Consider the following 13,130-nt stretch of genomic DNA (forward strand, 5'->3'; position numbering starts at 1 on the left):
GTTGTGAGGGTGATACCAGTCAGTCACTTTACCACCATGTTCACATCTACAAGATGCCGTGCAGACAACCCTTAGGCAGCACCTTCAAAACACATGATCATTTCCATCCAGAAGGACAAGGGGAGTAAATCCATAATACCATGACAGCAAGTTTCCTCTAAGTCACTCATCATCCTGACTTGGAAATATAACCATTCCTTCACCGTCAATTGGTCAAAATCCTGGAATTGCCTCCCTTGTTTCAGTGTGGGTCTACTGACAGTTCATGAATTGCAGTGATTCAAGGCAGCACTCACCATCACCTTCTCAAGGGCAACTGGGACAGGCAATTACTGCTGGCCCAGCATTACCGAAAGCAATAGGTCCATGGCAGATGGCATCCGCCAGGAATATCTGGATAATGACACCTATGTCAGACTCCTAGTTATTGACTTTAGCTCAACCTTCAACATGATAATTCCCACCAAACTCATCTCCAAACTCATCTCCAAACTCATCTCCAAAATCCGAGAATCTGATCCTCCTTTTCAATTGGATTCTCAACATCTAGACACAGACTGTAATCAGTGAGGAGAAGTGACAGCCAGCACCCTCTCCACAATAACCCTCAACACCAGGGTCCCAGAAGGCTACCTACTCAGCCCCTTACTATATCCTTATACATTCACAACTGGATGGCCAAATTCTGCTCCAACTCCATTTACATGTTTGCCAATGACATCATCTTGGTGAGTCAACTCTCAAATAATGAGACAGAGACCAGGAGGAAGACAGCTCAGTGGCATGGTATAAGCAATCTTGCCCTCTATGTTTGCAAAATAAAGGAGCTGGTCATTGACTTCAGGAAGTGGATGGAGGACACACCCCTGACTGTATCAATGCTGAGATAGAGGAGGTTGAGAGTTTCAAGTTCCTAGGAATAAATATCACCTACAATCTATCCTAGTCCATCCATGTCAATAATACAGTCAAAAAAGCACACCAACATCTCTATTTTGACAGAAGGCGAAGAAAATTTGGCATGTCCACAATAACGCTTACAAGTTTTATATGTGCACAATAGAAAGCATCCTAACCAGATGCACCACAGCTTGGTAGGCAACTGCTCTGGCCTGCAAGAAATTACAGAGTTGTGAACGCAGCCCAGTCCACCACAAAAACCAGCCTTCCTGCCACTGACTCCGCCCACACTTCCTGCTGCCTCAGGAAAGAAACCAACATCATCAAAGACCACTCCTACCCCAGTTATAGTGTCTTCTATTGGACAGAAGACACAAAGATTTGAAAAGACAGACAGATTCAAGAACAGCTTCTTTCCTGCTGTTAGCAGACTTATGAACAGATTCTCATGTACTAGAGTTGATCTTTCTCTGCCAGTTCTCTGCCACTGTATCACCATATTTTATGCTCTGTTCTATTATCCTCATGTACTGATGTAAGGTATGATTTGTCGGGTTAGCATGCAAAACAATACTTGTCACTGTATCTTGTGACATGCAACAATAATAAAACAAATGAAATTAGCCAATGACATGTACATCCCATGAATGAACAAAATCAGATTTAGGATATTCTTCTTTCTATGTCTCCATATGATAAAAGGAAACACCCAGGATGAACTACCCTGTGATAAACACAAGCAAGACAATGTACACAATTATGCTAACGATCCGCATCCACGAACATCAACTAGCCACGAAACGACACGACCAGCTATCCCTAGTAGCCACACATGCAGACGACAAGCAACATGAATTTGACTGGGACAACACTACCATTATAGGGCAAGCCAAACAAAGAACAGCCAGGGAATTCCTAGAAGCATGGCACTCATCCACAAACTCCATCAACAAACACATCGACCTGGACCCAATATACCGGCCACTACAGCGGACAGCTGAAACTGACAACCGGAAGTGGCAGGGACAGGCCACTATAAATGCCGGAGGAAACACCACAGAAGCGCTTCACAGGAGGATCCCAAGCACTGAGGATGTCACCTAGACAGGGGACGAAACGTTTGCAACAAAAACTTCCAGCTCGGCGAACAGAACCACAGCAACGAGCACCCGAGCTACAAAGCTTCTCACAAACTTTGAATCTTCTGGAATATTTTGAGGATGTGACCAGCAGAGTGGACAAGGGTGAATCAGTGGATGTTGTGTATCTGAACTTTCAAAAGACTTTTGATAAGAGCTCATGCAAGAGATTAGATTAGATTAGATTAGATTACTTACAGTGTGGAAACAGGCCCTTCGGCCCAACAAGTCCACACCGACCCGCCGAAGCGTAACCCACCCATACCCCTACATTTACCCCTTTACCTAACACTACGGGCAATTTAGCATGGCCAATTCACCTGACCTGCACATCTTTGGACTGTGGGAGGAAACCGGAGCCCCCGGAGGAAACCCACGCAGACACGGGGAGAACGTGCAAACTCCACACAGTCAGTCGCCTGAGTCGGGAATTGAACCCGGATCTCTGGCGCTGCGAGGCAGCAGTGCTAACCACTGTGCCACCGTGCCGCCCACTAGTTGGCAAAATTAAAGCTCATGGTATTGGACGTAATGTACTGACATGGGTAGAGAACTGGTTGGTAGGCCGCAGGGTTCAGTGCTGAGACCCCAGCTGTTTCCAATATATATTAATGACTTGATGAAGAAATTGAAAGCAATATTTCCAAATTTGCACTGCAGAAATTCACCAAAGATCCTACGACAGCACCTTCCAAACCCCCGACCACTTCTATCTAGAAGGACAAGGGCAACAGGTACTTGGGAACACCACAACCTGCAAGCTCACCACCAAGCCACTCACCGTCCTGACTTGGAAATATACCGCTGTTCCTTCATAGCTGTTGGGCCAAAATCTTGGAATTCCCTCTCTACCGTCATTGTGGGTCAATCCACAGCAAATGGACTACAGTGATTCAAGAAGGCAGCTCACCACCACCTTCTCAAGGGGCAAATAGGGATGGTCTATCAATGCTGGCCCAGCCAGCGACACCCAAATCCCAGAAATGAATAAGAAAAAGTTAATACTTTACAATTAACATGGCTTTGTCAAGGACAGGTCATGTCTGACAAATTTAATTGAGTTCTTAGACAAAGTAACAGATGCAGTGGTTGAGAGTAGTGCTGTGGATTTCATATAAAACGGGATGAGCTGGGTTTGTTTTTTGGGAGCCAGTGTAGACATGATGGGTCAAATGGCCTCCTTCTACAGTGATATTGGTTCTATTTGCCTTTTTGATTATGTACTGGACCTGCAGACCAAGAGTTTGAGATTCATGCACTGGAAACCTAAATCCCTCCGCATTTTGGGATTCTGCAGTTGTTTCCTATTTAACTAACATGCTGTTTCTTTTATTCTTACTGATCTGTCCCCCTAATCTAGCATCCGAGTTTACTTCAGCTGGCTCAGCTTAAAAGAATGGTGAAGGCAGTAAATGGGAAACCTGCCTTTAAATCAGTCAAGGTTTAGATCATAAATACATTGACGTTATGTTGGAACTGGACAGAACATTGGTTGGGCCACAGCTGGATACCCTGTGCAGTTCTGGTTACCGCACTACATGAAGTATATAATTGCATTAGAGGAAATTAACCAGAATGTTGCCTGCGATGGGGTAGTTTAGTTGTGAAGAGAGACTAGATAAACTTTTGTTTTCTTTGGAGCTGAGCAGATTTTGAGGTGGGGGGCAGGAACCACCTGACTGAGGAACATAGAATATGATGAGGGACACAGACAGGGTGGAATGAAAACAGCTGCTCCCCTGAAATATCACTAATTAGAGTCATAATTTTAAGGTGAAAGGCAGGAAGTTTCATTGGGATTTGAGGAAGCATTCTTTCGCACAGAGTGATACTCACAAGGTTCAGTGACTGGGATAAGCAACTCTCTGATACTCAGTGGTCAGTGACCAGGATAAATTTCTCTCTCTTTGATTAACAGTGAAGAAGATAACAAAGAGATCTTGAATAATTAGGCCAACGGGCCAAAGATTGACAGATGAAAGTTTAATTTGGATAAATACGAGATATTGCATTTTGTTAAACGGACAAGGGCAGGACTTACACAGTTAATGACAGAGCCATGGGTAGTGCTGTCAAGCAGGGAGCTGAAAATGTGTTGCTGGAAAAGCGCAGCAGGTCAGGCAGCATCCAGGGAACAGGAGAATCGACGTTTCGGGAATAAGCCCTTCTTCAGGAATGAGGAAAGTTTGTCCAGCAGGCTAAGATAAAAGGTAGGGAGGAGGGACTTGGGGGAGGGGCGTCGGAAATGTGATAGGTGGAAAGAGGTCAAGGTGAGGGTGATAGGTCAGACTGGGGTGGGGGCGGAGAGGTCAGGAAGAAGATTGCAGGTTAGGAAGGAGGTGCTGAGTTCGATGGATTTGACTGAGACAAGGTGCGGGGAGGGGAAATGAGGAAACTGATGAAATCCGAGTTCATCCCTTGTGGTTGGAGGGTTCCTAGGCGGAAGATGAGGCGCTCTTCCTCCAACCGTCGTGTTGTTGTGGTCTGGCGATGGAGGAGTCCAAAGACCTGCATATCCTTGGTGGAGTGGGAGGGGGAGTTGAAGTGTTGAGCCACAGGGTGGTTGGGTTGGTTGGTCCGGGTGTCCCAGAGGTGTTCTCTGAAACGCTCCCCAAGTAGCCGGCCTGTCTCCCCAATATAGAGGAGGCCACATCGGGTGCAGAGGATGCAATAGATGATGTGTGTGGAGGTGCAGGTGAATCTGTGGCGGATATGGAAGTTTCCTTTGGGGCCTTGGAGGGAGGTGAGGGGGGAGGTGTGGGCGCAGTCTTGCACCTCCTGCGGTTGCAGGGGAAGGTGCCGGGAGTGGAGGTTGGGTTGGCAGGGAGACCTAGGGTTTCAGATACATAGTTTTTTCAAAAGGTGGACAGGGTGGTTAAGGCAGTTTTTGGGCATGCTTGCCTTCATTGCTCAGACAATTGAGTTGGGGACGTCATGTTGAGGTTGTATAGGTCATTGGTGAGGCCACTTTTGGAGTACTGTGTACAGTTCTGGTTATCCTGCTATAGGAAGGATATTATTAAATTGGAGAGGGTTCAGAAAAGATTTCCCAGGATGTTGCTGGGACTGGAGGGTTTGAATTATAAGGAGAGGCTGGATAGGCAGGGATCTTTTTCACTGGAGCAGAGGATGCTGAGGGATAACCTTGTAGAGGTTTATAAAATCATTAGGGGCTTAGATAAGGTGAATAGCAAAAGTCTTTTCCCTGGGATGGGTGATTTCAAAACTAGGGTGCATATTTTTAAGGTGAGAGGAGAAAGATTTAAGGAGGATCTTTGAGGCAACATTTTCACACAGAGGGAAGCTCGTATGTGGTACAAATTGTCAGACAAAGTGGTAGTTGTAGGTACAGTTACAACACTTAAAAGACATTCGGACAGGTACATAAAAGGGTTTACAGGTATCCGGGCCAAATGCAGGCAACTGGAACTAGTTTAGTTTGGGAAACTTGGTCGTCGTGGATGAGTTAGACCAAAGGGTCTGTTTCCGTGTTGCATGACTCTACTCATAGGAACCAGTGACAAGGGATAGATCTTCTTCCGATACTTCCAGACAACAGTGACGGGGAATATATCTCCCTGCTGCACACAAAGGAAGCACTGGCGTTGCAGTTGTAAAACTCACTTGTCAGCCATGCAACAGTTTAAAGTTATATGAATTCCATTGAGAATTTGAAATAGATTCTGAATCTTGGACAAGGCAGTGCAAGTGGTCTGTGATTTGGTGTTCCCTAGAGTAGTCTTTTCCTATCAGAGGTAGACTCATACACTTACCTTGGTGATATCCATGAGCTCCACATCAAGTTGGGAGATTGCTTCCTGCACAGAGGGATGTTGAGAATAATTGCGTGTTAAAGTGTCCTGAATCTGCAGCTGGATCCTGGCCACCTGTTGAGGGTGAAGGACAGAGGGATAGTTAGTCAGGAACATTTTTACAAAAGCAAAATTCTTGAGTACGCAATAAATCTGAATTAAGATCAGAAAATGCTGGAAATAGTCAGCAGATGAGGCAGCACTATGGAGACAAAATAGTTACAACTTCAGGTTGATTACCTTTCGTCGAAACCATTATCAGTGTAGCGGGGGCAAACCTTCTGCTGATCTACAAAGCATAAGTCAGGCATGGGATTGTTTACTCCCCACCTGCTTGGATGTGTGCCGCTCAAAAAACTTGATACCATTCAGAACAATGACGTGTTTGAAGAGATCTGGAGGTATTGGTCTTTGGAATGCTAAAAGGGGAAGGAAAGTTTCATTGGCACCAGATGTACAAACATCTACTCCCTCCCCCATTGATGTTCAATAGCAGCAATATTCTGTACAAGGTGCACTGCAGAAACTTGCAAAGAATCCTTGGACAGCACTTGAGAAATCCACGACCACTTCCACCTAGAAGGACAAGGGAAACAGAAACATGGGAATGCCAGCATCTACAAGTTTGCCTGCAAGCCACTCACCATCTCGACTAGGAAATATATAATGCTGTTCCTTCACTGTCACTGGGTCAAAATCCTGGAATTCTCTCCCTAACAGCATTGTAGGTCAACCCACAGCATGTGGACTGCAGCAGTTTAAAGGTGGCTGCTCACAATCACCTCATCAAAGGTAACTGCAGGAATAGTGCCAGAAGAGGAATAGATAGAGTAGACAGTCAGAAACTTTTTCCCCGGGTACAACAGAGTGTTACAAGGGGACATAAATTTAAGGTGAAGGGTGGAAGGTATAGGGGAGATGTCAGGGGTGGGTTCTTTACCCAGAGAGTGGTGGGGGCATGGAATGCGCTGCCCGTGGGAGTGGTAGAGTCGGAATCATTGGCGACCTTTAAGCGGCATTTGGATAGGTACATGGATGGGTACTTAATCTAGGTTAGAAGTTCGGCACAACATCGTGGGCCGAAGGGCCTGTTCTGTGCTGTATTGTTCTATGTTCTAAGACTGGAGGATAGCAAATGTGGGTCCCCTGTTCAAGAAGGGGAGTAGAGACAATCCTGGTAATTATAGACCAGTGAGCCTTAATTCAGCTGTTGGTAAAGTGCTGGAAAAGGTTATAAGAAATAGGATTTATAATCATCTAGAAAAGAATAATTTGATTAGGCATAGTCAGCACGGATTTGTGAAGGGTAGGTTGTGCCTCACAAACCTTATTGAGTTCTTTGAGAAGGTGACCAAACAGGTAGATGAGAGTAAACCGGTTGATGTGGTTTATATGGATTTCAGCAAGGCTTTCGATAAGGTTCCCCACAGTCGGCTATTGTATAAAATGCGGAGGAATGAGATTGTGGGAGATATAGCAGTTTGGATCAGTAATTGGCTTGCTGAAAGAAGGCAGAGGGTGGTGGTTGATGGGAAATGTTCATCCTGGAGTCCAGTTACCAGTGGTGTACCGCAAGGGTCGGTGTTGGGTCCACTGCTGTTCGTCATTTTTATAAACGACCTGGATGAGGACGTAGAAGGGTGGGGTAGTAAATTTGCAGATGACACTAAGGTCGGTGGAGTTGTGGATAGTGACGAAGGATGTTGTAGGTTACAGAGAGACATAGATAAGCTGCAGAGCTGGGCTGAGAGGTGGCAAATGGAGTTTAATGTGGACAAGTGTGAGGTGATTCACTTTGGTCGGAGTAACCGGAATGCAAAGTACTGGGCTAATGGTAAGATTCTTGGTAGTTTACATGAGCAGAGAGATCTCGGTGTCCAGGTACACAGATCCTTGAAAGTTGCCACCTAGGTTGACAGGGTTGTTAAGAAGGCATACAGTGTTTTAGCTTTTATTAATAGAGGGATCGAGTTCCAGAACCATGAGGTTATGCTACAGCTGTACAAAACTCTGGTGCGGCCGCATTTGGAGTATTGTGTACAGTTCTGGTCACCGCATTATAAGAAGGATGTGGAAGCTTTGGAAAGGGTGCAGAGGAGATTTACTAGGATGTTGCCTGGTATGGAGGGAAGGTCTTACGAGGAAAGGCTGAGGGACTTGAGGCTGTTTTCATTAGAGAGAAGAAGGTTGAGAGGTGACTTAACAGAGACATATAAGATAATCAGAGGGTTAGATAGGGTGGACAGGGAGAGCCTTTTTCAAAGTATGGTGACAGTGAGCACGAGGGGGCATAGCTTTAAATTGAGGGGTGATAGATATAGGACAGATGTCAGAGGTCGTTTCTTTACTCAAAGAGTAGTAAGGGTATGGATTGCTTTGCCTGCAACGGTAGAAGATTTGCCAACTTTAAGTATATTTAAGTTGTCATTGGACAAGCATATGGACGTACATGGAATAGTGTAGGTTAGATTAGATTAGATTAGATTACAGTGTGGAAACAGGCCCTTCGACCCAACAAGTCCACACCAACCCGCCGAAGCGCAACCCACCCATGCCCCTACATTTACCCCTTACCTAACACTACGGACAATTTAGCATGGCCAATTCACCTGACCTGCACATCTTTGGACTTCAGATTGGTATGACAGGTCAGGGCAACATAGAGGGCTGAAGGGCCTGTACTGCGCTGTAATGTTCTATGTTACTATGGGCAGGCAATAAATGCTGGCTCAGCCATTAATACCCTTGTCCCACAAATAAATTTAAAAACAAACTTGAGATGGAACAGAGTTCAAGCAAGCAGAGTAGGAAAAAATGAAGAACAAAAGAGAAGAAATGTTATCATGTGGAAGGCAGACGTGTTTTAAACTACCCCCTTTTAATATTCCGAAAAACATCACCTCCAGATCTCTTCAAACACCTCAGCAACTCTCTTCTCTTCCAAACCTGTTGACCTCAAATATTACTTGTAGAGAAAAATGACTTCATCCTTAATGAAATAAAATAAAGAATTGTGTATGTTGGAGATCTGAAACAAAAACAGAAACTGCTGGTGAAACTCAGAACTCTGGTATCAGAACTCTGAAAATGAGTCAGTGGATTCAAAATGTTAACTTTGCTTTCTTCTAACAGCTACTGCCAGACCTGCTAAGTTTTTGCAGCAATTTCTGGTTTTGTTCCTCATCCTTACTGATGTGCCAGCTATATCCTGAACAGTTTTGGAAACATTTCTTGTCTTCACATTGAGAACGCCCTCCAGTATGTTGTGTTGCACTAATTCAAACTGGGACAGAATTCGAACAGATGTTGCAACTCAAGAATGAGGCGCTGAGAGCCATCAACAGCAGAATATACTCCATAACAATCTGATCCTCACAGCCCAGCATATCCCTCAATCAGCCATTACAATCAAGTCAGGGGATCAATCCTGGTTCAATGGAGAGTGCAGGAGGGCATGCCAGGAGCAGCACCAGGCATACCTGAAAATGAGGTGGTAACCTGGTGAAGATGCCAAACATCATTAGTAGCAAGTGATAAATGTGTTAAGCAATCCCACAAACAATGGATCAGATCCAAGCTCTGCAGTCCATGTCACATCGTGTTACAAATGGTGGTCAATTAAACAACTCACTGGAGGAGGGTCCAAAGACATTCCCATTAGAAGTGATGATACATCCCTGCACTTCAGTGCAAAAGATAAGGCCAAATCATTCGCAGCAATCTTCAATCAGAACCAAGTGGATGGTTCACCTTGGCCTACTCCGTGGTCCCCAGCATCCCAGATGCCAGTCTTCAGCCTGTTCAATTCACTCAACATATTACCAAGAAACGTTTGGAGGTATTGGACACTGCAAAGGCTACGGTACCCTGACAACATTCTGGTAATACGCTGAAGACTTATGCTCCAGAATTTGTTGCGCTCCGAGTCAAGCTGTTCCAGTACACAGTCACAACACTGGCTACTACCAAATTGGAAAACTCCCCAGCCTGTGTCCTCCATACCAGAAACACAACAAACCCAACCCAGACAATTACTGCCCCATCAGTCCAATACTGATCATCAGTAAACTGTTGGAGGGTGCCATCAACAGTGCTGTCAAGCAGCACTTGCTTGGAAATAACCTGCTCCCAGTTTGGGTTCCACCAAGGCCACTCACCTCCAGACCTCATTAGAGCCTTTGTTCAAACATGGACAAATATGAGAGGTGAGATGAAAGTGACAGCCATTGACATGAAGGCCACATTCAACTCAATGTGGCGAAAAGCCTTAGGAAAACTGGGGCCAGTGGGAATCAGGGAGCAAATCCTCCACTAGTTGGAGTCATATCTGTCACATAGGAAGAGAGATATGGTTATTGGATGTCAGTCATCTCAGCTCCAGGACATCGCTCCAGATATTGCACATATCTGAAACAGATGGAACTTCAACATGGGTCTTTTGGCTCAAAGGTAGGGATGGTAGGGTAGTTTTCCCAGGTTTACTTGATGCCACATTCAGTCAAATGCAGCCCTCAAGTCAATTGCTGTTTGAACTGAGGCAACTATGCCAGAAGAACTCCAAATTCTTCAGGGTAATATCCTTGGCCTAAATATCTTCAGCTGCTTCAATGGCCTTCCCTCCATCATAAAGTCAGAAGTGGGGATGTTCACCAATGATTGCATGACGTTCAGCACCACTTACAACTCCACAGATAGTGAAGTGGTCTACACACAAGTGCAACAAGATCTGGACAATATCCAGACACACTTGGCAAGTAATATTTGCACCACATAAACGCCAGGCAATGACCATCTTCAATAAGGGACAACATAGCAACATGTTATCTAACAGTGTTACTATTACTGAATCCCCACTATCAACATCCCAGGGGTTACTATTGAGCAGAAACTGAACTGGACTTGTCACATAAACACTGTGACCACATGGGCAGGTCAGAGGCTAAGAATAGTGTGGCGAGTAACTCACCTTCTGACTCCCACTATCTACAGGGAACATGGACTGTAACAGTTCAAGAAGGCCTCTCACGACCACCTTCTCAAGGGTAACTAGAGGCAGGCAATAAATGCTTGCCAGTCAGCAAAGTCCATATTCCACAACTGATTTAAAAGAAACCATCAATGCAAGTTTACTTGTTTGAATATAGTGTGCTGAATTTACTGTTTACAATGCAGTTCTGTCTACCTGAGGGAGACTAAACACAAGCTTGTTGACCATTTTGTAGAACCACCTTTGTTCAGTGTCAAGGTGGCTCTTACTTTCCAGTCACCTGTTGTTATTTCAATTCTCAACTCCCTGTGATCTGTTGTTAGCCTCCTGCAATCATAGTGGGCTCAAGAAACACTGCCTCAGATTGTGGCCTGCAAGGTTCAGTAACAGAAAATATTGCAAACACTCAGCAGGACTAGCAGCATCTGTGGAGACAGAAACAAATCCGACCTTTTCAGATCAATGACTTTTCTTAAAACTTTTCAGATCGACAGTCAAATATTAACTCTGCTTTTCTCCACTGATGCTGCCAGTCCTGCTGATTTTTCTAGTATGTTCTGTTTTTATTTCAGAGTCATCTGTATTTTGCCTTTGCTTTGGATTCAAATTTCAAATCCAAATATCTCCAGTTTTTTTTGAGGGACAGCTGTTAATGATGCCACTCTCTTCCTCTAGTCCTATCTTTCATTTCTTCATTTCTCTCCATGACCTTCTCTTTTCCCTTGCACTAATGTTCTGTCATTTAATCACTCCTGCCTTTCACAGACCCTTCTCACATGTTTATTTTGTTTCCAACTGCTCCCACTTTGCTTGTTTCTGAAATTGTCACGTGGCTAACTTTTTCCAGTTATGATCAAAGATCACAGCCTGAAATGTTAATTCTGTCTCTCTCCACTGATGCTGCCAGACCTGCTAGGTTTCATACAACAGCAAAACTTGGTTGTGAAGTGCTTTCAGATGTCCTCAGGTCATGAAGGACTCAAGCGAAACCTAATTTCTCCATTTGTTGGACACATTTCAGGAAGATTTCCCAGCAGCATACCCTTGTCTTCTTTCACTGAGTGACTCACCTCCATTTTCTCCTCGAGCTCATGTAAAAACTCGCCATCAGCAGCCTGTGATGATGTTGCAGTGGAGCTTTTTGCACTGAGGATGGCCCGAGATATGTATTCGATCCTTTGCTGTAGTGAGATCTCGGTGCTGATTTAAGGGGGGAAAGAAATCATTACCATCAAAGTACTGAATAACCCACAAAATACACACTACTGAACAAACTGGAAAGTCTTAGCATTGTGATTGGTCAATTCCCTGAAGAAACCTCAAGCAAAGCTGTTCTAATGGAGCTATAATACTGGCATCAATGTGTCAAATTGCACAACAATACCCTGCTCGAGTTAGGTGAGAAATCCTATCCTAGCCTACCAGATGCCACCCATCAGTCAGTAATGGAAGTGAGACAAAAGACATAGGAGCAGAAATTAGGCCATTCAGCCCATCGAGTCTGCTCCACCATTCAATCATGGCTGATAAGTTTCTCAACTCCATTCTTCTGCTTTCTCCCTGTCACTCTTGATCCCCTTAACAATCAAGAACTTATACATCTCAGTCTTAAATATACTAAATGACCTGGTCTCCTCAGCCTTCTGTGGCAATGAATTCCATAGGTTCACCACTCTCTGGCTGAAGAAGTTTCTCCATATCTACGTTCTAAAAGGTCTTCCCTTTACTCTAAGGCTGTGCCCTTGGGTCCTAATCTCTCCTACCAATGGAATCATCTTCCCAACATCCATTCTGTCTAGGGCATTCAATATTCTACATGTTTCAATTAGATCCCCCCTCATCTTTCTAAACTCCGAGTATAGATCCAGCTTCCTCAAACATTCCTTAGATGTTAAGCTTTTCATTCCTCGGAGCCTTCTTACAAACCTCCTCTGAACACACTCCAGGGCCAGTACATCCTTCCTGAGATATGGGGCCCAAAACTGTGCACAATACTCCAAATGTGGTCTAACCAGAACCTTATAGAGCCCCAGAAATACATCCCTGCTTTTAGATTCAAGTCCTCTCAAGATAAATGCAATCATTGCATTTGTCTTCCTAACTACTGACTCAAAGTGCAAGGTTACGTTGAGAGAATCCTGGACGAGAATTCCCAAATCTCTTTGCACTTCAGACTTCTGAATTTTCTCCCCATTTAGAAAATAGTCTATGCTCCTATTTTTCCTATCAAAGTGCATGACCTCACACTTTCCCACATTGTACTCCATCTGCCACTTTACCCACTCTCTGAAA

General features: G+C 44.5%; 1 protein-coding gene across 1 annotated transcript in view; it reads right to left on the bottom strand.

The window, feature by feature from the left end:
- Nucleotides 1-13,130, bottom strand: part of nup155 (nucleoporin 155) — a 206,695-nt gene that overhangs the window by 5,790 nt on the left and 187,775 nt on the right. Inside the window, exons 30-31 of the mRNA XM_087975422.1 lie at nucleotides 11,909-12,038; nucleotides 5,813-5,926 (exon numbers count right to left, since the gene is read on the bottom strand). Coding sequence (XP_087831548.1) covers nucleotides 5,813-5,926; nucleotides 11,909-12,038 — 244 coding nt within the window. The remainder of the gene's footprint in view (nucleotides 1-5,812; nucleotides 5,927-11,908; nucleotides 12,039-13,130) is intronic.

This window comes from Chiloscyllium plagiosum, unplaced genomic scaffold, assembly GCF_037043375.1.
Source record: "Chiloscyllium plagiosum isolate Xiang-an unplaced genomic scaffold, Cpla_swu_hap1 HiC_scaffold_2, whole genome shotgun sequence".
In the NCBI taxonomy this organism is placed as follows: Eukaryota; Metazoa; Chordata; class Chondrichthyes; order Orectolobiformes; family Hemiscylliidae; genus Chiloscyllium; species Chiloscyllium plagiosum.